The 27,585-nt window shown below is 41.7% G+C and overlaps 1 protein-coding gene across 3 annotated transcripts in view; it reads left to right on the forward strand.

Moving 5' to 3' along the window:
* dicer1 (dicer 1, ribonuclease type III) overlaps nucleotides 1-27,585 on the forward strand; it is a 146,899-nt gene that overhangs the window by 95,912 nt on the left and 23,402 nt on the right. For all 3 annotated transcript variants that reach the window (XM_088433078.1, XM_088433077.1, XM_088433079.1), the window contains 3 exons: nucleotides 12,083-12,188; nucleotides 13,650-13,825; nucleotides 22,807-23,518. In XM_088433078.1, the coding sequence (XP_088289204.1) occupies nucleotides 12,083-12,188; nucleotides 13,650-13,825; nucleotides 22,807-23,518 (994 nt within the window). The remainder of the gene's footprint in view (nucleotides 1-12,082; nucleotides 12,189-13,649; nucleotides 13,826-22,806; nucleotides 23,519-27,585) is intronic.

Consider the following 27,585-nt stretch of genomic DNA (forward strand, 5'->3'; position numbering starts at 1 on the left):
ATTTGAAAGTTTATCACATAGCTGCATTATTCCATGACTTTTAAAGTCCCAGGAAAGTTTCAGATGGTTTGAAGCTGTCATAGCTGAGTTATTAAGATTTTTGTCTCTCTTGGCGAAGGAATTATTAAACATAATTTGAAGCTCCGCCCGCATCTTTTATGTCAAGAGATCTTCACAATATTTGGCCTATGTGTGCCCCTCAGTTGGATAATGATTCATGCCAAAGTTGAAGGTAAATGGGGTGAATCGTTTAAGAGAAAAAGACACTAGTTTGAGACCAGCTAACGTCTAAGAATGGGACAAAACTGCACATTGAAAAAATTCATAAGAATTTTTCTGTACATCCTAGCACATCACTTCTATTGACTTTTTTGTAGGTCTTGCAGTCCTTCATTTGCCTACAAAGTTTCATAGCTGTCAGTCAAACCAAACAGGATTGACTGTAATCTTTCGACTAATGACATTTTTTGCAGCCACTAGGTGGCGCTAGCTTTAAACTGGAATATATTTTTGTCGCTATGTTCAGGAGAATATCTTTATCCAATGTGTGAAATTGTGAGAAGATCAGATCATCTGGGTCAAATTACAGCAACTTTTACTGGACAGATAAAGCTTCGGAATGAAAATGGTCATAGAGGCCACGCCCATTATCGAAACTTCGTAAAATTTGGTGGAGGTCAGCAAGGCTGTGTAGAGGCTTTTCAGACTTAATTTCAGCGATATTACTTCAAAGGGCTCAGCTAAACACATAAAAACCTTTAAAAAATGCTATATTTTTGGCTGCCACTAGGTGTCGCTCGCACTATAAGAAAAAATACGTTGATAGGTGTATTCCGCATTGGAAACCCATCAAATATATGAAGCTTATAAAAGATAAGACCATCTGGGACCAAACACAGCAACTTTGTTCGTTTTCGCGAGACATCAGACTGACATTTTTGTTTGCCACTAGATGGCCTTATAAGCAATTGAAGATTTTTTTAAACACTTGTGTTAAGGGCTTGAGTCTCCATGTGTCTGTGAAGTTTCAGATTTTTCCAAGCTTGTAAAGCTGAGTTATAAAGGTTTGTTTCACATGTGGCAAAGTAATCATCAAAGGCATAATATAAAGCCCCGCCCCCAACATATTTGATGGCGGATTATCACAAAAATTTGAACAATTGTGCCTCACAGTCAGATAAAACATCACAGCAATTTTGAAGTCGATCAGGTCAAGCGTTTGGGAGAAAAAAGGAGCAGTTCGGGACCTGCAAATGAGCAAAAACGGGACAAAAGTGCACATTCAAAAATTCATAACTCTCTTTCCGTACATCTGAGCACATGGCTCGCGCTGACTTTTTTGTAGGGCTCGAGGTCCTACATAAGGCTACAAATTTTTGTAGCTCTAGGTCAAACGGGCCGGGAGTGAGAGGCTATTTTCCACTCATAAGGCCATTTTGGGGCCAATTACAGCCACTTTTTTAGTTTTGGCGAGTCATCTGACTTTGAGGTGGCGTGCAGACTACGCCCATAATCGAAAAGTTGTAAAATTTTAAAACCTTAATATTCCATGTCTTAATGATATTCTGACCAATTTTCATTTGTTTTACTCAAACAGACTGAGCACAATACATGAAAGTGTAAAAAATGACATTTTAATCAACCACTAAGCGGCGCTAGTAGGTATTTAAAAAAACTTTTTTTAAAAGTGTGAAAGACATAAGTTTACATGTGTCTATGAAGTTTTAGATTTTTTTAAGCTAGTACATCAAAGTTATTAAGGTTTTTGTCCCTCTTGGCGAAGGAAAAATTGAACACATAATTTGAAGCCACGCCCCTATCATATATGTCAGCGGATCTGCACCAAATTTTGCCCACTTGTGCCCCTATGTGTGAATATGGACCACAGCAAATTTGAAGGCGATTGAGTAAAGCGTTTAGGAGAAACAAGGAGCAGTTTGGGACCTGCAAACGTGCAAAAATGGGCCAAAAATGCACATTAAAAAATTCATAACTCTTTTTCTGTACATCTGAGCACATGGCTCACGCTGACTTTTTTGTAGGTCTCTAGGTCCTACATATGCCTAAAAATTTTCGTAGCTCTAGGTCAAACGGGCCGGGACCAGGTGCACTTTTTCGACCTTAGGTGGCGCTGCAGAGCCATTTTTTTTTGCATTGTTTTGGGAAACACAAAAATATAAAAATTTTTACCGGGCCCGACAAATGTGCAAATTTTGGTGACTTTTCGTGCATGTTTAGGCCCTCAAAAATGTAAAAAGCGCTGCACAGTAAATAATAATAATAACTAGAGCTGCAAGCAGCTATAAAGGGCCCTCGCAGACCTGTGCACGTCGGGGTATGAACAGGTCGGGGTATGAACAAGGACTATGAACAATGAAAAATTTGTTGTAGATGACTTCAGTGCAGGACTCTTATCAAATATTAAGTAAAATGTAGACAAGGTGGGACAATGTGGGTGGAGTTACTGCAGCTTTTATTGTTCCAATTTTGTGACTTTCAATGCCATATAGGCCACAGCCACTGTCGAAACATCGTACTGATTTGTGGAGGGCATAAGGCATGGCCACTGGCTTTTCAGAAAACATTTAAGGGATATCACTTCAAGGGGCTCAGCAGAGTACATAAAAACATGAAGGATTTGCTATATTTTTTGCTGCCACTAGGTGGCGCTCGTACTATGATAAAAAATAGGCTTGTAGGTGTGTTTCACATTGGACTCCCATCCCATATATGAAGTTTTAAAAATATAAGATCGTCTAGGTCCAATTACAGCAACTTTTACCGTTTTGGGGAGACATCAGACTTTGAGTTTGCATAGAGGCCACGCCCTTTAATGAAAAGTCATAAGAGTTGAGAACCTTAATGTTCCAATGTGTCATAGCTTTTCTGACCATTTTTTAGTTCATTTAGTCAAACAGGCATTTCACAGTGCATAAAAGTATAAAAAATGAGATTTTTGTCTGCCACTGGGTGGCGCTGTAAATGATTTGAAAGTTTATCACATAGCTGTATTATTCCATGACTTTTAAAGTCCCAGGAAAGTTTCAGATGGTTTGAAGCTGTCATAGCTGAGTTATTAACATTTTTGTCACTCTTGGCGAAGGAAGTATTAAACATAATTTGAAGCTCCGCCCCCATCTTTTCTGTCAAGAGATCTTCACGATATTTGGACTATGTGTGCCCCTCAGTTGGATAATGATTCATGCCAAAGTTGAAGGTAATGGGGTGAATCGTTTAAGAGAAAAAGGCACTAGTTTGAGACCAGCTAATGTCTAAGAATGGGACAAAACTGCACATTAAAAAAATTCATAACAATTTTTCTGTACATCCTAGCACATCACTTCTATTGACTTTTTGGGAGGTCTTGCAGTCCTTCATTTGCCTACAAAGTTTCATAGCTGTAGGTCAAACCAAACAGGATTGACTATAATCTTTTGACTAATGACATTTTTTGCAGCCACTAGGTGGCGCTAGCTTTAAACTGGAATATATTTTTGTCGATATGTTCAGGAGAATATTTTCATCCAATGTGTGAAATTGTGAGAAGATCAGATCATCTGGGTCAAATTACAGAAACTTTTACTGGACAGATAAAGCTTCGGAATGAAAATGGTCGTAGAGGCCACGGCCATTATCGAAACTTCGTAAAATTTGGTGGAGGTCAGCAGGGCTGTCTAGAGGCTTTTCAGACCTAATTTCAGCGATATTACATCAAAGGGCTCAGCTAAACACATAAAAACGTTTAAAAAATGCTATATTTTTGGCTGCCACTAGGTGGCGCTCGCACTATAACAAAAAATACGTTGTTAGGTGTATTCCGCATTGGAAACCCATCAAATATATGAAGTTTAGAAAAGATAAGACCATCTGGGACCAAACACAGCAACTTTGTTCGTTTTGGCGAGACATCAGACTGACATTTTTGTTTGCCACTAGATGGCCTTATAAGCAATATAATATTTTTTTAAACACTTGTGTTTAGGGCTTGAGTCTCCATGTGTCTGTGAAGTTTCAGATTTTTCTAAGCTTGTAAAGCTGAGTTATAAAGGTTTGTTTCACATGTGGCAAAGTAATCATCAAAGGCATAATATAAAGCCCCGCCCCCAACATATTTGATGGCGGATCATCACAAAAATTTGAACAATTGTGCCTCACAGTCAGATAAAACATCACAGCAAATTTGAAGTCGATCGGGTCAAGCGTTTGGGAGAAAAAAGGAGCAGTTCGGGACCTGCAAATGAGCAAAAACGGGCCAAAAGTGCACATTCAAAAATTCATAACTCTCTTTCTGTACATCTGAGCACATGGCTCGCGCTGACTTTTTTGTAGGGGTCGAGGTCCTACATAAGGCTACAAATTTTTGGAGCTCTAGGTCAAACGGGCCGGGAGTGAGAGGCTATTTTCCACTCATAAGGCCATTTTGGGGCCAATTACAGCCACTTTTTTCGTTTTGGCGAGTCATCTGACTTTGAGGTGGCGTGCAGACTACGCCCATTATCGAAAAGTGGTAAAATTTTAAAACCTTAATATTCCATGTCTTAATGATATTCTGACCAATTTTCATTTGTTTTACTCAAACAGACTGAGCACAATACATGAAAGTGTAAAAAATGACATTTTAATCAACCACTAGGCGGCGCTAGTAGGTATTTAAAAAAACTTTTTTTAAAGGTGTTAAAGACATAAGTTTCCATGTGTCTATGAAGTTTTAGATTTTTTTAAGCTAGTACATCAGAGTTATTAAGGTTTTTGTCACTCTTGGCGAAGGAAAAATTGAACACATAATTTGAAGCCACGCCCCTATCATATATGTCAGCGGATCTGCACCAAATTTTGCCCACTTGTGCCCCTATGTGTGAATATGGACCACAGCAAATTTGAAGGCGATTGAGTAAAGCGTTTGGGAGAAACAAGGAGCAGTTTGGGACCTGCAAACGTGCAAAAATGGGCCAAAAATGCACATTCAAAAATTCATAACTCTTTTTCTGTACATCTGAGCACATGGCTCGCGCTGACTTTTTTGTAGGTCTCTAGGTCCTACATATGGCTAAAAATTTTCGTAGCTCTAGGTCAAACGGGCCGGGACCAGGTGCACTTTTTCGACCTTAGGTGGCGCTGCAGAGCCATTTTTTTTGCATTGTTTTGGGAAACACAAAAATATCCAATTTTTCACCGGGCCCGACAAATGTGCAAATTTTGGTGACTTTTCGTGCATGTTTAGGCCCTCAAAAATGGAAAAGCGCTGCACAGTAAATAATAATAATAATAATAATAATAATAATAATAATAATAATAATAATAATAATCTGGAGAAAAACAAGAGGGCTCTCGCAGCGGTAGCTGCTCGGGCCCTAATAACTAGAGCTGCAAGCAGCTATAAAGGGCCCTCGCAGACCCGTGCACGTTGGGGTATGAACAGGCCGGGGTATGAACAAGGAGTATGAACGATGAAAACTTAGTTGTAGATGACTTCAGTGCAGGACTCTTACCAAATATGTAAAATTTAGACAAGGTGGGACAATTTGGGTTGAGTTACTGCAGCTTTTATTGTTACAGTTTTGTGACTCTCAATGCCGTATGGGCCACACCCACTGTGGAAACATCGTACTCATTTGTGGAGGGCATAAGGCATGGCCACTGGCTTTTCAGAAAACATTTAAGGGATATCACTTCAAGGGGCTCAGCAGAGTACATAAAAACGTTAAGGATTTGCTATATTTTTTGCTGCCACTAGGTGGCGCTCGTACTATGATAAAAAATAGGCTCGTAGGTGTGTTTCACATTGGACTCCCATCCCATATACGAAGTTTTAAAAATATCAGATCGTCTAGGTCCAATTACAGCAGCTTTTACCGTTTTCGTGAGACATCGGATTTTGAGTTGGCATAGAGGCCACGCCCTTTATTGAAAAGTCATAAAAGTTGAGAACCTTAATTTTCCAATGTGTTATAGCTTTTCTGACCATTTTTGAGTTCATTTAGTCAAACAGGCATTTCACAGTACATAAAAGTATAAAAAATGAGTTTTTTGTCCGCCACTGGGTGGCGCTGTAAATGATTTGAAAGTTTATCACAAAGCTGTATTATTGCATGACTTTTAAAGTCCCAGGAAAGTTTCAGATGGTTTGAAGCTGTCATAGCTGTGTTATTAAGATTTTTGTCACTCATGGCGAAGGAAGTATTAAACATAATTTGAAGCTCCGCCCGCATCTTTTATGTCAAGAGATCTTCACGATATTTGGACTATGTGTGCCCCTCAGTTGGATAATGATTCATGCCAAAGTTGAAGGTAATGGGGTGAATCGTTTAAGAGAAAAAGGCACTAGTTTGAGACCAGCTAATGTCTAAGAATGGGACAAAACTGCACATTAAAAAAATTCATAACAATTTTTCTGTACATCCTAACACATCACTTCCATTGACTTTTTTGTAGGTCTTACAGTCCTTCATTAGCCTACAAAGTTTCATAGCTGTAGGTCAAACCAAACAGGATTGACTGTAATCTTTCGACTAATGACTTTTTTAGCAGCCACAAGGTGGCGCTAGCTTTAAACTGGAATATATTTTTGTCGCTATGTTCAGGAGAATATCTTTATCCAATGTGTGAAATTGTGAGAAGATCAGATCATCTGGGTCAAATTACAGCAACTTTTACTGGACAGATAAAGCTTCGGAATGAAAATGGTCATAGAGGCCACGCCCATTATCGAAACTTCGTAAAATTTGGTGGAGGTCAGCAAAGCTATCTAGAGGCTTGTCAGACTTAATTTCAGCGATATAACTTTAAAGGGCTCAGCTAAACACATAAAAACATTTAAAAAATGCTATTTTTTTGGCTGCCACTAGGTGGCACTCGCACTATAGCAAAAAATACGTTGATAGGTGTATTCCGCATTGGAAATCCATCAAATATGTAATGTTTAGAAAAGATAAGACCATCTAGGTCCAAATACAGCAACTTTGTTCGTTTTCGCGAGAAATCAGACTGACATTTTTGTTTGCCACTAGGTGGCCTTATTAGCAATTTAAGATTTTTTAAACACATGTGTTAAGGGCTTGAGTCTTCATGTGTCTGTGAAGTTTCATATTTTTCCAAGCTTGGAAAGCTGAGTTATAAAGGTTTGTTTCACATGTGGCAAAGTAATAATCAAAGGCATAATATGAAGCCCCGCCCCCAACATATTTGATTGCGGATCATCACAAAAATTTGAACAATTGTGCCTCACAGTCAGATAAAACATCACAGCAAATTTGAAGTCGATCGGGTCAAGCGTTTGGGAGAAAAAAGGAGCAGTTCTGGACCTGCAAATGATCAAAAACGGGACAAAAGTGCACATTCAAAAATTCATAACTCTCTTTCTGTACATCTGAGCATATGGCTCGCGCTGACTTTTTTGTAGGGCTGGAGGTCCTACATAAGGCTACAAATTTTTGTAGCTCTAGGTCAAACGGGCCGGGAGTGAGAGGCTATTTTCCACTCATAAGACCATTTTGGGGCCAATTACAGCCACTTTTTTCGTTTTGGCGAGTCATCTGACTTTGAGGTGGCGTGCAGACTACGCCCATTATCGAAAAGTCGTACAATTTTAAAACCTTAATATTCCATGTCTTAATGATATTCTGACCAATTTTCACTTCTTTTACTCAAACAGACTGAGCACAATACATGAAAGTGTAAAAATTGACATTTTAATCAACCACTAGGCGGCGCTAGTAGATATTTAAAAAAACTTTTTTCAAAGGTGTTAAAAACATAAGTATCCATGTGTCTATGAAGTTTTAGATTTTTTTAAGCTAGCACATCAAAGTTATTAAGGTTTATGTCACTCTTGGCGAAGGAAAAATTGAACACATAATTTGAAGCCACGCCCCTATCATATATGTAAGCGGATCTGCACCAAATTTTGCCCAGTTGTGCCCCTATGTCTAATTATATACCATAGCAAATTTGAAGGCGATTGAGTAAAGCGTTTAGGAGAAACAAGGAGCAGTTTGGGACCTGCAAACATGCAAAAATGGGCCAAAAATGCACATTCAAAAATTCATAACTCTTTTTCTGTACATCTGAGCACATGGCTCGCGCTGACTTTTTTGTAGGTCTCTAGGTCCTACATATGCCTAAAAATTTTCGTAGCTCTAGGTCAAACGGGCAGGGACCAGGTGCACTTTTTCGACCTTAGGTGGCGCTGCAGAGCCATTTTTTTTGCATTGTTTTGAGAAACACAAAAATATCCAATTTTTCACCGGGCGTGACAAATGTGCAAATTTTGGTGACTTTTCGTGCATGTTTAGGCCCTCAAAAATGGAAAAGCGCTGCACAGTAAATAATAATAATAATAATAATCCGGAGAAAAACAAGAGGGCTCTCGCAGCGGTAGCTGCTCGGGCCCTAATAAGAATAATAATCCGGAGAAAAACAAGAGGGCTCTCGCAGCGGTAGCTGCTCGGGCCCAAATAATAATAATAACTAGAGCTGCAAGCAGCTATAAAGGGCCCTCGCAGACCTGTGCACGTTGGGGTATGAACAGGTTGGGGTATGAACAAGGACTATGAACGATGAAAAAGTAGTTGTAAATGACTTCAGTGCAGGACTCTTACCAAATATGTAAAATTTACTGCAGCTTTTATTGTTCCAATTTTGTGACTTTCAATGCCATATAGGCCACACCCACTGTCGAAACATCGTAGTGATTTGTGGAGGGCATAAGGCATGGCCACTGGCTTTTCAGAAAACATTTAAGGGATATCACTTCAAGGGGCTCAGCAGAGTACATAAAAACATTAAAGATTTGCTATATTTTTTGCTGCCACTAGGTGGCGCTCGTACTATGATAAAAAATAGGCTTTAGGTGTGTTTCACATTGGACTCCCATCCCATATATGAAGTTTTGCAAACATCAGATCATCTAGGTCCAATTACAGCAACTTTTACCGTTTTGGTGAGAAATCGGACTTTGAGCTGGCATACATGCCACGCCTTTTATTGAAAAATCATAAAAGTTGAGAACCTTCATTCTCCACTGTGTCATAGCTTTTCTGACCATTTTTTAGTTCATGTAGTCAAACAGACATTGCACAGTACATGAGAGTGTAAAAAATTAGATTTTTGTCCGCCACTAGGTGGCGCTGTAAATGATTTGGATGTTTATCACATAGCTGTATTGGGGCATGACTTTTAAACTCCCTGCAAGTGTTTAACTTGATTTGAAGCTGAAACAGCTGAGTTATTAAGGTTTTTGTCACTCTTGGCGAAGGAAATATTCAAAACAATTTGAAGCTCCGCCCACATCTTACAAGTCATGGGATCTTCACAATTTTTGGGAGCTTTGTGCCGCTATATCTGCTAATAGTCCATGCCAACGTAGAAGTTAATCGGGTGAACCGTTTAAGAGAAAAAGGCACTAGATTTAGACCGGCTAATGTCTAAGAATGGGGCAAAATTGCACATAAAAAAAAATCATAAAAATTATTCTGTACATCTTAGCACATCACTCCTATTGATTTTTTTGTAGGTCTTACAATCCTACATATGCCTAAAAACTTTTATAGTGTTAGGTCAAACCAAACAGGAATGACTCCAATCTTTCGACTAATGACATTTTTTGCAGCCACTAGGTGGCGCTAGCTTTAAACTGGAATATATGTTTGTCGATGTCTTCAGGAATAGATTTTCATCCAATGTGTGAAATTGTGAGAAGATCAGATCATCTGGGTCAAATTACAGCAGCTTTTACTGGTCCGTTAAATTTTCGGAATGAAAATGGACGTAAAGGCCACGCCCATTATCGAAATTTTGTAAAATTTGGTGGAGGTCAGCAGGGCTGTCTAGAGGCCTGTCACACTTAATTTCAGCGATATTACTTCAAAGGGCTCAGCTAAACACGTAAAAATGTTTCAAAAATGCTATGTTTTTGGCTGCCTCTAGGTGGCGCTCGCACTATAGCAAAAAATACGTTGATAGGTGTATTCCGCATTGGAAACCCATCAAATATGTAATGTTTAGAAAAGATAAGACCATCTGGGACCAAACACAGCAACTTTGTTCGTTTTGGCGAGACATCAGACTGACATTTTTGTTTGCCACTAGATGGCCTCACAAGCAATTGAAATTTTGTTTAAACACTTGTTTTAAGGGCTTGAGTCTCCATGTGTCTGTGAAGTTTCAGATTTTTCTAAGCTTGTAAAGCTGAGTTATAAAGGTTTGTTTCACATGTGGCAAAGTAATCATCAAAGGCATAATATAAAGCCCCGCCCCCAACATATTTGTTGGCGGATCGTCACAAAAATTTGAACAATTGTGCCTCACAGTCAGATAAAACATCACAGCAAATTTGAAGTCGATCGGGTCAAGCGTTTGGGAGAAAAAAGGAGCAGTTCGGGACCTGCAAATGAGCAAAAACGGGCCAAAAGTGCACATTCAAAAATTCATAACTCTCTTTCTGTACATCCGAGCATATGGCTCGCGCTGACTTTTTTGTAGGGCTCGAGGTCCTACATAAGGCTACAAATTTTTGTAGCTTTAGGTCAAGTGGGCCGGGAGTGAGAGGCTATTTTCCACTCATAAGGCCATTTTGGGGCCAATTACAGCCACTTTTTTCGTTTTGGCGAGTCATCTGACTTTGAGGTGGCGTGCAGACTACGCCCATTATCGAAAAGTCGTAAAATTTTAAAACCTTAATATTCCATGTCTTAATGATATTCTGACCAGTTTTCACTTGTTTTACTCAAATAGACTGAGCACAATACATAAAAGTGTAAAAAATGACATTTTAATCAACCACTAGGCGGCGCTTGTAGGTATTTAAAAAACCTTTTTGTAAAGGTGTTTAAGACATAAGTGTCCATGTGTCTATGAAGTTTTAGTTTTTTTTAAGCTAGTACATCAAAGTTATTAAGGTTTATGTCACTCTTGGCGAAGGAAAAATTGAACACATAATTTGAAGCCACGCCTCTATCATATATGTCAGCGGATCTGCACCAAATTTTGCCCAGTTGTGGCCCTATGTGTGAATATTGACCACAGCAAATTTGAAGGGGATTGAGTAAAGCGTTTAGGAGAAACAAAGAGCAGTTTGGGACCTGCAAACGTGCAAAAATGGGCCAAAAATGCACATTCAAAAAATCATAACTCTTTTTCTGTACATCTGAGCACATGGCTCGCGCTGACTTTTTTGTAGGTCTCTAGGTCCTACATATGCCTAAAAATTTTCGTAGCTCTAGGTCAAACGGGCCGGGACCAGGTGCACTTTTTCAACCTTAGGTGGCGCTGCAGAGCCATTTTTTTTGCATTGTTTTAGGAAACACAAAATTATCCAATTTTTCACCGGGCCCGACAAATGTGCAAATTTTGGTGACTTTTCGTGCATGTTTAGGCCCTCAAAATTGGAAAAGCGCTGCACAGTAAATAATAATAATAATAATAATCCGGAGAAAAACAAGAGGGCTCTCGCAGCGGTAGCTGCTCGGGCCCTAATAATCCGGAGAAAAACAAGAGGGCTCTCGCAGCGGTAGCTGCTCGGGCCCTAATAATAATCCGGAGAAAAACAAGAGGGCTCTCGCAGCGGTAGCTGCTCGGGCCCTAATAATAATCCGGAGAAAAACAAGAGGGCTCTCGCAGCGGTAGCTGCTCGGGCCCTAATAATAATAATAATCCGGAGAAAAACAAGAGGGCTCTCGCAGCGGTAGCTGCTCGGGCCCTCATAATAATAATAATCCGGAGAAAAACAAGAGGGCTCTCGCAGCGGTAGCTGCTCGGGCCCTAATAATAATCCGGAGAAAAACAAGAGGGCTCTTGCAGCGGTAGCTGCTCGGGCCCTAATAATAATCTGGGGAGGAACAATAGGGACCTCGCAGTGGTCACTGCTCGGGCCCTAATAATATTATTATTGGACAGATTTTGGGGGTTTTCTAAATCCAATTTAAAATTATGTGAAGACAGCCTCCAGGAGATGGTCACACAATTTTCTATCCAGACATGGACTCACTCAAGCAGCAGCATATTGAGTGCTTGTCACACTGTTCTTTTCATTTATTATTACCAGTAAAATCAATATTAGTAACATAATTTATTGTTACTCTCACAGACTGAATCTCTTAACACCTCGTCACCTGAACCAAAAAGGTAAAGCACTGCCTCTCAGCAGTGCAGAGAAGAGGAAAGCAAAATGGGAAAGTCTCCAGAACAAACAGGTACATTTTTAGTTAGTACCCATCTGTATAATATGTTGGAAGCTTCTTGTGACAACAGGTACACCTGCACAACAGAAATCCCTGATTCATAGCGTCGGGTTCTTCACTGCGCGCATTTGCATGCCTTCATCCAAGATCTGCTATGGCTTGAAGCACACTTAAATGCGGTGCAAGATTTACTGCTCACATCCCCAGCTAATTTTCAATTATTCTTTGTTTGACAAATATGCATGTGAATGTAGCACAAGATATTGCTAATGTATGCACTGGATTGAAAGAGGCTTCCTGCAGTGATGATATGATTGTGTAGTAAGCGCTTGTTGGCTGTTCCGCTCCCAAAGACAGTAAGGTAGCTCATTTTGTGGCAGGCTTGCAGCTAAAGAAGTACAAGTGCTTTGTTTCCTTCCCGTCTAACAAAGTGTAAGGACCCCGGTTTACGACGTTCTGCCTTACGCTTTTTTCCTCTTCACGACATGGACTGTGATGTTTTTTCGTCTCCTCTTGACGGCATTTTTCCCACTTTGCAACATCAAACACCTTAGGTGTTGGCGGTCTTTTGTCTACATCTTCGGGCGTTTTCACGGTGTCACTAAGCTGGTGTGCCGACATGCTAAAGACTTGAACCGAGCATGAATGCTTATAATATCGTATCACTTAATTCAAACTTTCATACATATATATATATATATATATATATATATATATATATATATATATATATATATATATATATATATATATATATATATATATATATTGCAATGAAGTGGCGTGTTTTTTAAATATCTATACCATAGATTTTTTTTTTTCACCAAACATTGCCCAATATATATCGCAATACGTATCGCAATATATATTGCAAATACACTTTTAGTACCCAATACCCAGCCCATTATATTATATTATATTATATATATATATATATATATATATATATATATATATATATATATATATATATATATATATATATATAAATAAATAAATAAATAAACTAAATTGTCACAGGTTATTTGTTTATTCAGTCCCACTTCTGCATTACTGTGAGGAAATGTGAGAACAGGCAGTGCAATTTTGCTCGTTTGTAGTTGTTGCATAAATCAAAAGGCATAAATCACCCTGGCGTCACAGGTATTTAAACTATTATTTCTTTGAACATTTTTATTAAACGTAATTTTTATTAATACCCATCACTTGTCTGTTGCAATACATATTGATATTGAATCACTGCCCCACCCTACACAGCAGTGCCTCCTTGCAAAGTGGACACGACTTACACTACTTACATGCACATGCAACATCGCATTGATATCATGAGAAATTTGTTTTGTGTTTGAATATAGCATGTAAGTATCAAATCTTCTCAAAGTATCAACGCTTTCAACAACACTAATGTCTATGCAACACATTTTACACACATTAATTTGCATCATTGCAATTAAGAAGTGCTGTGCTTGTCAGATCCTGGTTCCAGAGCTTTGTGCCATCCACCCAATCCCAGCATCCCTTTGGAGGAAAGCAGTGTGTTTGCCCAGTATTCTCTATCGTCTGCACTGCCTATTAACAGCAGAGGAACTTAGATCCCAGACAGCCAGCGAAGCTGGAGTTGGATCACAAATTCTTCCTTCTGATTTCAGGTATCAAATTAGAAAAATATTTTCACAACAATGTATGTCGTCAAGTAAAAAACAACAAATTGACCAGAGACTACTACATTAGGTTTTTAGTAGCTTTTGATGAATATTTGATGTTTATTGTCATTTCAATCAAATCAATCAATCAAATTTTATTTGTATAGCCCTAAATCACCGAAGTCTCAAAGGGCTTCACAGAAGAAAAGAAGTCATGTGGAGACTTCTGTCGAAAAAAGAAGTCATACAGAGACATCTTTTCGGTGTAAGGTACACAACAGCATCCCCTGTCAAAGCTCCTAGAAGGGGAAGGAAAAACTCAAAAACCCCAATTAGGGAAAAATCAGAAACCTCCATAAGGGACCACAGGTGGGAGGAGCCCCCTTCCAGGCCCACAGGTTGAAATGGATGCTGCATGTACCAAATACAGACAAATAGATAGACATTTCAGACAAGTAAAGGTAAACAATATAGATTACAGCAACAACATATTGTGCTATATAGTGCAATAATGACTTGACAGCAGGCAAAGTCATTGGGCAGGAACCATCCCACATTCCAACCAAGTGGACTGCGGACAGCCAATCTCCTAACCCATGATGGTCGATCAGCGCAGGGCCAAATGGAGGCGGTCAAGTCAACCGTCACCATCTAGCTAGCCCCCTCTCTGAACCGGAAGAGGGGGGCAGTAAAAAAGAAAAAAAAAATCAATTGTGACAGGCTTATTATCATTTTACAATAGTCATAAGCCGATACCCTTTCAGCAAGTCTTTGCAAGTATTACAATTAAAAAAAATTTACCTGTGAAAATGTGTGTGCTCGCATAGCTTTAAATGGTTGTTCTTTTGGGCGATGGAAGTGTTTTTGTTTTAGTTGTTTTTTTTTTGTTATTTAGTAAGGCAGGGTGACATTATGGTAGATACAGAAATCACTGGCAAAACAACTGAGAATTAGTTCTTGTTGAGAGTGGAGCTTGACGACAAAGTCTGCATCATAGTGGACACAGCACAGAACTGCCTGTCGGCTCCCTCTCCGTCATGCCCTCACTCGAGATACTTAAACTCCTCCACTTGGGGCAGGATAGCATCCTTGACCTGGAGAGAGTAGTGCATCCTTTTCTGATTGAGGACCAGGGTCTCAATTTAGGAGCTTATTTCCAAACTCCTCAATCGCAACTATGAACTGCTTCAGTGAGAGTTGGAGATCATGGCTTGAAGAAGGCAACATCATTGCATCATCTGAAAAAAGCAAAGATGGAGTTGTGAGACCACCGAACTAGACACCTTACTACTTAAGATTTAAAGAGACTCAAAGAAGTTTTTTTTTTTTTTTTTTTGTCACAAGTATAGTACATTCTATACCACACAGTGAAATTCTTATTCTGTTCACTATCCAAGCAGACTACAAATTACATTAATTAATTTAAGAAATACAGTGCACCCCTGGTTTACGAATTTTTCATCTTACGAACGTGAACCGCGGCGTTTTTTTGTCCCCCTCTTACGCACAAACCTTTCGTCTTACGAACAATCCAACATGCCGGTCAGTGTGCCCGCACTATTTTTTTCGCTTTGCTGCGTCAACAAAATTAACTATTTCTTGCATGACATGGAGACGCCGATATGCTATTGGTCTTATAAGGTCACAGTCACGGTCTCAGTCACGGAGATGCGGATATGCTTTTGGCCGGCGTCACGTCAATCAAAGAAATGCCGATATGCTTTTGGCCGAACGCCTTCATCTAGCTTGATGGCACAGCTGGTCGGTGTGTTGGGAAGACTTTGCAAACTTCATCTGTTAGACATTGCTCCTAAAATTGCTAGTGGCGGTAAAGGAAGAAGTAAGAGGATGATGACAATAGAAACGAAGCAGGCGATAATAAAAAAATACGAAGGAGGCGCACACATAGTTAACCTTGCTCGTGAGTATGGCCGTAACCGCTCGGCTGTTTTAGGAAAACAGTCCTGAGGTCACATTAGTTGAAATCTTCCGCTGTGATGAACACAGGATCTGGCTGCTTGATCATGTTTGCTGATTACCCTCCTCGGCAAACAGCATGCACCTCCATCTTGACCGCCTAGTCCGGTGCATCCCTCTTCAGTGCAAGTAAAAAAACCAACACTCTCATGATGAACGCTTGTCCGGATTCTCAGCTCGTCTATCCCATTCCCGAGGTAGCGGACGCTAACCAGCAGCAGTCCAGGCACCGATGGCCCAGCAGCCCCAGCCTTCAGCTTAGCATGCAGGCCTCCCTGTTGGCTCGCCTCGGCTGCCGGCCGCTCAGTCCGCCCGCAGCTGGAGCCACCGCGGGGTTCAGGTGCAACAGAAGCGAGGCCAAATGAAAGTTCATGATGAACTTCACAGATGATAAGAAGTGCCTCCCTGCTGTACAAAAAAGCGTTGAGCTGTGAAAATTCTGTAAAAAATAGAAATTCTGACCATGAATTTTATGAACAGTCAATGACAAAGGGTGGCCTTGACGGAGTGTGACCCTCACTAGAAACTAATTTGACTTAACTCTCAACAATGCAAATCAAACTTTGAAAATGGTGTTCGAGGGAATCTGTATTAGGGTGTACATGCACCCGAAGCCGAACTCCCATGCCCTTTTAAGGATCCTGCCAAGGATGTAGGCTGGCCCACTGTTCCGCAGCCAGGACAAATAAAACACTATTCCTCCTGAGTCTGAGGTTCAACCTCCTGACGGACCTTCCTCTCCATCACCCCTGCATAGATCTTACTGGGGGGGTTGAGGAGTGCTATCCCTCTATAATTTGAACTCACCTTTTGATCCCCCTCCTTAAAAAGTGGGACCATCATCCCGGTCTTCCAATCAGGAGGCACTGCCCCCGATGTCCACGCAATGTTTTAGAGGCCTGTTTCGACCAGGACAGCCATACAACATCTAGAGCTGGCGAATACCAACTGCACATAAAATATAAACTCACCATTAGTGAAGTTTTAGGCTTGTTACCCGTCTCTTCACTGGGCCTTTCTCCCTCCTGAAAGATGGCTATTTATTACTCATTTAACTTTGGCAGTGAATTTTTGGAGGTCAAGCGACTGAAACAAATCCAATAGAATCTGGCATGGTTTTTCAAAATAAATTATTTTTCATAATATGGATAATACATAAAATGGAAATATGTAGTTCTATTCGTTCCTCAGTGTATGTCAGAACACAAATTGACAGATGGCAATCAGTCCAAGAGGAATAAGAGGCTCGAATAAATTTGACCTGTTTACTGTTGCCTTCAATCTTTGAAGGTTATATTTTATAAAACTGAAAATATACAGAAATATAAAGTACAATTATTATTATAATGACACAAAAATATTCACAATACAGAAAATTAAACTTAACATTTATACAATATTTAATATACCAACAAACACGCATGTCACATGAAAGAAAATCAAAACAGAACTCAGAAGTGACACTTTCACTGACACAAACAGCAAGTGGAAGTAAAGAAAACACTGGAGATGTTGAGCGGCTCTAATCACGGAAACTAGGGTTTTGTTCAGTTGAGGTTTTTCCTGCCCCTTGAGCCGGAGGTGTCATGTGATTAAATCAGCCTCTGTAATACAGCTTGGAATGAGCTGAAATTAGATGAATTACTCAGATCGCCTGAAGAGGGAACCAAAGCAATACAAACACTAGCAGAATTTAGATATATTCCTCAAAAACGTCTAAAAAGGGAGGCAACCCAACACAAACACTAGCCAACTCTTACAAGCTATGACAAGTTCACTATTTCGGCTGTGGCCCATGTGGTCCAATACCAGTTTATCCACAGGCTGGTACCGGGCCGCAGACCGACGGTTGGGGATCTCAGCACCAACGGGTTTGGGGCTTGCTGCCACAACAGGCAATGACCACTTACGACCATAACTCCAATCAATGACCTCAACAATGGAGGCGCAGAACAACAGAATTCCAATAAAAGAACTTCGCTCAAGTTCTGTTGGGCGGACCTCCCAGTGAGGTCTCACTGTATTTGTCCATGTGAGCATTGAAAGTCTCGAGAGTGACCACTCTTCAGCACACCCTCCAAACACTCTAGAAAGGGTGTGTACTCTGAACCTCTATGTGGTCCATAGGCACAAACAACAGTCAGGACTGGTCCCCCACCCAAAAATGGAGGGAGTCTACCCTCTCATCCACCAAGGTGAACCCCAATGCACAAGTGCTGAGTTGGGGTGGCAGTAAGTATGCCATACCTGCTCTGGGCCTCTCACCATGGTCAACCAGAGTGGAAGAGAGTCCCAACTCCTCTCAAGAAGACTTTTACCAGAACCTAAGCTGTGTGTGGAGGCGAGGAGGTCTATATCCAGTCTGAACTTTTGCGGCTTGCCCACCACCTCCCTGCCAGAGAGATGACATTCCATGTCCCAAGGGCTGCTTCTGCAGCCAGTGATCGGTCTCCCCCAGCTCATACTGCACCCAACTCCTATGGTCCCTCCCACAGGTGGTTAACCAATGGGAACCAACATTACCGCTTTGAGCTGAGCCCAGCTGACCCCATGGGTACAGACCAGGCCACCAGGCAGTCACTGGCGAGTTCTACCTCCAGGCCTGGTTCCAGAAGGGAGCACTAGTGACCTGCCTCCACAAAAAGGAAAATGTGCTCAAGCTGTCATCGTCATCATAAGAGTTCTGTCAACTGTGTTAAGTCTGGTCCCTCCCCTAGCACCTGTTTCTCATGGGTGACCCTGCCAGCGGCATAAAATCCCAGACAATTTATCTCCTAACCCACTAATGCATAGGTGTCGAATTCCAGTCCTCGAGAGCCAGTCCTGCATGTTTTCAGGTTTTCTCCCTTTAACACACTTGATTCAAACGAATCAAAGTCAAAGTCAAGTTTATTGTCAATTTCTTCCCATGTGCTTAACATACAAAGGAATCAAAATTGGGTTTCTCACTATCCTCTGCGTTTTACATGTACAATAACAAAGTGCAGGTGCGCAAGTGGAGACAATTCTAAAAACGATATTCTTATCCATTGTAATGTAATGTGCAGTATGTTAGATCTACATTGCCTAGTGTTGCTAAACTAATAACTAAAACTACAAACTAAATACGAAAAAACAGGTATGGCAAAAGTACCCCAAGACAAGACATAAGTAGCAGCATATGACAAGACAATCCAACAGTACGAGACAAAGCAAGACAACTCTGACTGTGGTTGTCCCAGTTGTGTGCATTTGAGGTTGTTGCCATAGTTCTGTGTAATCGCTAGTGATATGGAAGTGTAATTATAAATAAATATGGCAGCAGTAAGTCTGTGCAAATTTTGCAAGTGCATGAGCAAAGTTTGTGGGGGGGGGGGGTCGAATGACCTAAACTTCGTCGCCAGCTAGGTGTTGGGGCTGAATGTGGGAGAGAGGAGGGGATATAGAGAGAGGTCAGCAGTTTCACTGGTGGGAAGGGGGGAGAATTCAGCAGTTTCACAGCTTGGTGGATGAAGCTGTTCCTAAGTCGGTTGGTGCGGGAGTGGAGGCTCCTGTACCTCTTTCCGGAGGGCAAGAGGCTGAACAGACTGTGTGCAGGGTGGCTTGTATCGGTGACAATTGTGACAGCTTTACGGCTGAGGTGGGTGGTGTACAGGTACTGCAGGGAGGGGAGTGGAGCACCAATAATCCTTTCAGCTGTCCTCACGATGCGTTGTAGAGCCTTCCTGTTGTAGTGCAGCTCCCGCCCCACACGGTGATGCAGCTGGTGAGGATGCTTTCGATGGTTCTTCTGTAGAATGTCGTCATGATGGGTGGCGCGGCACTTGCCCGTTCAGTTTGCGCAGGAAGTAGAGACGCCGCTGTGTTTTTTTGGCCAGAGATGCAGTGTTGGTTGTCCAGGAGAAGTCATCGCTGATGTGCACCCCCAGGAACTTGGTGCTGCTCACCTTCTCCACTGCAGCACCATCGATGGTCAGTGGGGGGTGTTGGGTGCGGCCTCTCTGAAAGCTGACAACCATCTCTTTGGTCTTGCTGATGTTTAGCAGGAGGTTGTTGTCTTTACACCATCTGGTCAGAAGCGCCACTTCTTTCCTGTAGTGGTTCTCGTCGCCGTTGGAGATGAGTGTTGTGTCGTCAGCAAACTTCACGAGGTGGTAGGAGCTGTGGGTTGCTGTGCAGTCGTGTGTTAGTAGGGTGAAGAGGAGGGGGCTGAGCACACAGCCTTGTGGGGCCCCCGTGCTCAGGGTGATCCCTGCCTGAGATGTTGTTGCCAACTCGCACCACCTGAGGCCTCTGGCTGAGGAAATCCAGCAGCCAGTTGCAGAGTGAGGTGTTGAGGCCCAGTTTGTCCAGTTTGCAGGTGAGTTGTTGGGGTATTATGGTGTTGAACGCTGAGCTGAAGTCTATGAACAGCATTCTCACATATGAATCTTTCTTGTCCAGGTGGGTGAGTGCCGGGTGGAGGGCAGAGCAGATTGCGTCGTCTGTGGATCGCTTTGCCCTGTAGGCGAACTGATACGGGTCCAGGCTGGGGGGCAGGATGGATTTTATGTGTGATAGGACTAGTCATTCAATGCACTTCATTGCATTGAATTCATTGCTTCATTCGATGAAGCAGGATGGGTAGGATTTCTTTGGCACAGGTATGATGGTGGAAGCTTTGAAGCCTGATGGTACAATGGCTTGCCTCAGGGAGGTGTTCAAGATGTCTGTAAAAACATCTTTCAGCTCTTCTGCACAGTCTTTCAGCACCCTGCCAGGGATGTTGTCTGGACCTGCTGCTTTCCGGGTGTTGATGGCGGAGAGTGTCCTCCTGACGCTGGCAGCAGACAGGCACAGAGGCTGGTCGTTCAAAGGTGGTGGTGTTTTCTGTAGGCGGGTGGTGTTCTGTTCCTCAAAGCGTGCAAAGAAAACTGTTAAGGTTGTTGAGCAGAGTGATTTAGCTCTCGCAGCTTTGTGGTGCAGGTTTGTAGTCTGTGATAGCCTGAATGCCCTGCCATAGGCTGTGTGCATTTTTGCTGTCCTTGAAGTGAGAAGTTATCTTGTTTGTGTATTCTTGTTTGGCTTTCCTGATGCCACGGGACAGGTTGGCTCTCGCTGTTCTCAGGGCTGATTTCTCCCCAGCTTTGAAGGCTTGTCTCTGGCCCTCAACAGTCTGTGGACGTCTCCTGTTAGCCATGGCTTCTGGTTGGCCCGTGTGGTGATCCTCTTGATGTGGGTCACGTCATCCATGCATTTGCTGATGTAGGAGGTCACTGTGTATGTGTACTTCTCAATATCTGTGATGCCGTTGTAGGTGGCTGCTTCCTTCAAAATGTCCCAGTCTGTTGACTCAAAGTAGTCCTGTAGGGCTGAGGTCGCCTCCTGTGGCCACACCCTTACTTCTTTCAGTGCAGGTTTGATGACTTTCACTCTTGGTCTGTATGCAGGCATTAGCATAATAGTGAGATGGTCAGAGGCACCAATGTGGGGGAGGGGGGTGGCTTTGTACGCTCCTTTGGGCTAAGTGTAAACCAAGTCCAAAATGTTATGTCCTCTTGTTGCAAAGTGGATTTGTTGATGAAACATCGGGAGAACAGTTTTAAGATCAGCATGGTTGAAATCCCCAGCGAGGATGATGAAGCCGTCTGGTTGTGCTGTTTGTTGTTCACTGATAGCCTGTTACAGTTCGTTCAGCGCCGCACTTCTGTTGCTGTTGTTAGTTGGGGGGATATAGGTAGCGACCAGCAGGATTGAACTTATCTTAGCAAGTAGAAGGGGCGCTACGTCACGATCATGTATTCCGCCAGAGGTGAGCAGTGTTTGTATACTACAGTGGCATCCCGGCACCACGCTTCGCGGATGTAAACACACACGCCACCACCGTGCGACTTCCCCCCCCTGTCGGATCTGTTGCATGTTAGCTGCTCTAGTTGTAAAGCAGAGTCCGGAATGTTACTATTCAGCCATGTTTCAGTGAAAACTAACACACAACAGTCACTCACTTTTCGATTTGCTGATCTCAGAAGTCGGATATTGTCCATTTTGTTATCCAGTGAACGAACGTTCGCCAAAAGGATAGATGGTATGGCCGGGCGAGTTGGGCTAGCCTCTAGCCTAGCTCAGATATCTCTGCGCTTGCCCCGCTTCCTCGTCCTGGTGCACCGCTTCCGGCGCCTCCTTTCCGGGGGAGGGGTAGCAGGCGAGTCCGGTGAATTAGCAGGCCGGCGTAGCAGCCCCAGTTCCCTTAGCAAGTTCTCCAGTTCCGTGTTTAAAACTTGGCAAATCTTGCTTGTAAGAAGACCCGTCGACTTTACACGTATTGTGGCGTAAACTGACCGGAAAAACTTTTAGACAAACACTTGTTTGACAAACAAAACAACGCATTGTCGGAAGAGCGAGTGCCCGCTGCGTCTACACACGCCGCCATCTTGGAAGAAAGAAAAAACTCATTAGTAAGGTCAGGAATCCAGTGTGTTTGAGAGACAAAGTTAGAGAACATGCAGGATACTGGGCCTGGAGGACTGGAGTTCATCACCTTTGTGCTAACCCCTCCACCGCATTAAGCTGACGGCCTATGGAGAGGTTCAATTACTCCTCTGTTGATAATCAAGTTTTTTTTTCTTACATTACCACCTGAGGAATTTTGACAGTGAGTGGTAGAGATTAAACTGGGATTTTGGCTTCACAACCTACTATCCTCATGACCAAAAGTGTTTTCCATGGAATTTGATCAAATAATTTGAAGTTGGGTGATATTGCAAACAGTAGAACCTGTTTTTTTATTATGCAGTCTGGAACCAATGCACCTTGACCTGTGATTTTGCAAACTTCTGCATGTAATTCTGTGTATTCTGATTTGGTCTCATTTGTCACCACATCAAATCATGTTTCAAACATTTTTTTTGGTCAGTTTTAACACACAAGGACTGATATGAGTTGAAACAATTGCTCTTACTACAAATGCTCAGTTAAGCTGTCTAGCATTTGACATAGATGTATTTTGTTTTGTTGTACCTAATAAAAGAGTAAATTGTGTTTCTATCTGGCAGGTATCCAAACTTGGACTTTGGGTGGAAGAAATCAATTGACAGCAAAACATTCATATCATTAACTGAAGATAGTGACATTCAATTTCAACACCAGTCACTTGATTCTGTTTCCTTAATGGATAATGGTCATCATCTCCATTTGCAAGCCATCGTTACTTGTGGCAAGACTTTTGCAAATGGCTCTACTCTAATTCCTTACAATGTTGACAATTGTTTCTCAGAAGGAGGACACAGTAACCAGAGTAATTGCCAATGCTCCCAGCATAGCTTTCTTGACTTGCTTAGCCCTGAAACAATGCAAATCCCTACCTCAGTTCCTGTGCTTCCCTCTCACAGTTTCAAGAGTCCTAGCACATGCCCTCCGCAGCATTGTTATGAATGTACACTAGAAAGAAAATCGGACCACAGAAACAATGCTACCTCAGCTTACAGCCCAGCCGAAGAGTCTCCCAGTGCTCACAAAGCACATTCACACACACTTGCTGCTGTCTTGCATCCCAGCAAAGTGGCAGGTGATTCGATAAAAAGCTTGGGGCCCAACCCAGGCCTTATTCTGCAGGCCTTGACCCTTTCCAATGCCAGTGATGGTTTCAACTTGGAACGACTGGAAATGCTGGGTGATTCCTTTCTCAAACATGCCATCACAACATACTTGTTTTGCACCTACCCTGATGCCCACGAGGGTAGGCTGAGCTACATGCGCAGCAAGAAGGTGAGTCCTCTATTTGACTTATAATTTAAAATTATTGTTTATTTTGATTTGAAAAAATCTTTCTCTCTCTCTGTCTCTCTCTCTCGCTCTCTCTCTCTCTCTCACATACACACACACTCACACTCACAAACACACCAAACAAGTGGTGATGTAAAAAAAAAGGGTTAGGGTTTTTTTTATATATATATATATTTGTAAGTTTGTTATTTGTTGCAAATATAGTGTCTGCTGTGTGACAGCTGTGTGGCTTGCAGGTGAGTGAGTGGGCAAGCAAGTGAGACAGGCACCCCGGAGTCATGCGCAGCTTGAGGAGCATGAGTACGCAAATGAGCGTTGGGGGAGAAGTATTTGGAGTCATAGAGTTAATACAGTAGTAGTAATATTGATAAGATTATGATGCCTGGGTCTCAGTTTGAATTTTGAGTAATCAAAACCTCGCCGCAATGTTAATAATGTAGGAATCACGTTTTAACAGCTACCACGCAAGTATTAATATTCCGACTAGGTAGTATGTCATGAATCCGACCGATTGAGGAAGCAGACTTCATTCCTCATTTAGGACCACCTCAGCAGAAATCTTAATGCGAGGGGATTCAGCATTAGGTAATGAAACAGTGTGTGGATTGCAGTGACCTAGACTAAGTATACTATGTGTGTTGTAACAGTCCAGCCTAGTACCAGTTAACTTTAGCCTTAACGACTCCACACCCGTACTAGCAGGCTCGCTACTCACCTGCGACCCGACATGCTCTAATGTGAGAAGTCATGAAAGGCTCAAACACTAATCTATGTTTCCAGAAAGAGTGATGGTGCCTTCCCAGTTTGGGTGAAGGCCGTCCATCCTTCAGCAGGTCGGACCGCCCCTAGAAAGAGGGCTAATATTCGACAAACTGGAAACTTTGTTCTCTACAGAATCTAGCCATCCACCGATTAGGCGAGAATAATCTGCTTAACCTCTCATCATTGCCCCTCGCAGGCAGAGGGCCAGAGACAATAACTCGATGCCAACTCATCTTTCAGGCGAGATTACAAATCCTAGCTATGTTCTTCTTTGTAATCTCAGACTGCCTCATTCTCGTATCGTTGGAGCCGACATGTCACTATATATGATTAACTAGTGTTGTTTGCACTACGCTGGTGTCTAGGACTCTTGCGTCTCAGCTCCCTAAGACTAGCTTCAATGTCGGGTGCTCTGTCCCCGGGAATACACATTACGGTGGCTGGCATTTTAAGCTTAATGTCACATGTGATGGAGTCCCCAATAATGTGTGGGAGCCAGTAGACTGAGATGGAGTGTACCTAACAAGGGAGCTAAAACGATTATGCGTCTGAACAGGCTCACCGCCTCATATCAAGATAATTTGAGCTACGTTTGATATTACCTAGTAGATAGTTACCTATGCCTTCTACTATAGCAGTCGCAATGCAAAAAAATAAGACTATTTTATTCAATTTTATGCGGCTTGGTGCAGTGGATAGCACATTCGCTTCACAGTTTCGGGACCCGAATTTAAATCCACCTCGCTCCAGCCTTCCTGTGTGTAGTTTGCATTGTGTTTGCCGTTCAGGGTGTCCTCCGCCTACTCCTCCATAGACAGTCCATAGGCACTAATAGGCCTGCAACACCAACGAGGAACGAGGATGAGCAACTACAGAAAATGGATGGATGGATGTTTCCCTTAGATGAATATTTTTGACAATTTAAGACCAGTTTTCTCCCTTATATTTGTCTTACTTCCGAAGGCAGTGGTCCCCAGCCACAGGTCCGTGGATCAACTGGTACCAGGCAGCTTGGGCTGGACCTGAAATAATGTTTCGGAACTGATTTAGTTTAACATGTCATTCTTTTGTGTTTTGTTTGGCTTGATCTTTCTTTTTTTTGGCGCCGCCTCTGGCCACTGTTGATATTACATTTTGTCGTGAGAAGGATGGTGTAGTTTTGAGCGCAAGTCAGTTGGTGACAAACACCTCTGTGAAATCTGGTCCACGACAACCCTAAGTTGTACTTTGTAAGAATGTTGATGTATGATAATATGCTCAAAATGTGTTTGTTTGTTGATCCAACAACTTGTCACTGAGTATAACATGCTAGATAATATCAGTTCTTTCATTCATTATGATATATAGTGTTGTCCTGTCTGGATAGAGCTCATTCACATTTTTGTTTGTTTCGGGTATTTCCCTTGAAATTAATAGCTTTTGTAATTTAGTTTTATGATGGACTCGATGTATTTTTTGTACATTTTTGTACAGTTTAAGCCCCCCCCTCAAAAAAAAACCCTAAGCGTTGAGCTATTTTTTTTTTTATGTTAATTTTTATCAAGCGTGGTGATAAAATTGTTGGAGACCACTGCCCTGAGGGACATAGACGATGATGATAGGTTGTCGTAATTAGTTGCCTACCATTCCAGACTAATACATTAATTTGAACTATAGAAATTTATTCATTTATGTATTTATTTAAACCACTGGTTCTTAACGTGGGTTCAATCAAACCCTAGGGATTTGGTGAGTTGGTCTCAGGGGTTCGGTGGAGCCTGCGGTGCAGTTTTTTTTTTTTTTTTTGCCTCCGCCGCAGAGGTCCACTCCTCAGTCTACAGTTAGTGGGCACAGTCATTGAAAGCGTCCTGCTCTGAGATTTCCTACTGGTCCATGATAGCGCAAATGTAAGGGTTCGTTGAAGGAGCATATGAAACATGTAGGGATGAGCAAATGAAACTGGTAGGGTTTACACATTTTGTCCCTTAGGCTAGGTTCACATTGCAAGGCATAGTGGGACAATGTGTAAAATTTCATTACGGACAGCAGCAGGTGCTGCATTTTCTATTGTCCATAGCTATAACAGACATGGCAGTCTCTGGAGGAGTGCCACCCCTCATGTTATATAATATAATGATAATTAGACCTTAGGGCTGCACAACTATGTCCAAAATAAAAATCATGATTATTTTGGTCAAAATGGAAATCACAATTATTAATCACGATTATTCATCATGTTGGGGCAAACATGTCTATTCATTGCACTTTTTTTAAACAAGCAGTATATAAAAAAGGCTTCAGGTCTTGACATTTAAAAATAATAATAAACAAAAATTAATAAAGTAATTAATTAAACATTCACGTAAGACTTAGCAAAAACTTGGCACACAGGGCATTACAGCTAACTTCCTTGCTGAGTGAAAACCAATGAAAAAATGAAGTCTTCTTAGAACCAAGCACATAGTACAACAGGCCTGTAACAGCACCTACAACAGCCTTAAATTATTTTTTGCAAGAAAAAAAAAATACAAATGTATCAGAATCACTCAACGTGCGAATGGATTTAGCAGTTAAAACCTCATTTTTGATCATTTCAAACCCAATTTATTTCAATTTTTGCCAGTCGGATTTTCCAAAATGGGTCTCATTTGACAACTAGCAAGGTATATATTAGGAATCAGGTGAGAAACCCAGAAATTCTGGTGCTGATGGGTGGCTGCTGAAAATACCAGAATCACTCAGAGTATGGACTAAGCTGTGAAAATGTAATTTTCAGTCATTTCAAACTGGACTTATTCAAATTTTTTGCCAATCGTATTTTTAAAAATGGGTCTCAATTGATAGCTAGCAGGGTATTTGGGGGGGTGAGAGAATCAGAGGCTTTTGTAATTCAAACAAGTGGGAAACTTCTAAGGTGGAAGTGAAAGCTGAAAGTGCACCTGTGAAACCAACTTCAGCATCGTCATCGCGTCCCACTCTTGTTGCGTTCAGACCTAACGCAAAATATCGCGTCACAATGCTCATTCAGTAGGCTTTCAGTTAAGGCTGCTGCATTTGCGTTTGCCCCCCGTAGTTGATTTGACAGCCGTTTTTTTTTTTAAGTTCTAATATCGGCAGAGATCAACTGAATCAATTCTGTTGGCCATTATCGTAACTCAATTAAAATTTGATTAATTGTACAGCCCTACTAGACCTACTATTATATTTAAAACTTACTGTTGGTCATCAAAATCACATTTCTTTGCAAGTTTTTGAACTTTATAATTTATTATTTAATGTATTGCTTTTTAGTGGAAAGCTGTCTAAAT

The sequence above is a fragment of the Hippichthys cyanospilos genome, chromosome 14, assembly GCF_059441005.1.
Source record: "Hippichthys cyanospilos isolate Australia breed blue-spotted pipefish chromosome 14, RoL_Hcya_1.0, whole genome shotgun sequence".
Lineage (NCBI taxonomy): Eukaryota > Metazoa > Chordata > Actinopteri > Syngnathiformes > Syngnathidae > Hippichthys > Hippichthys cyanospilos.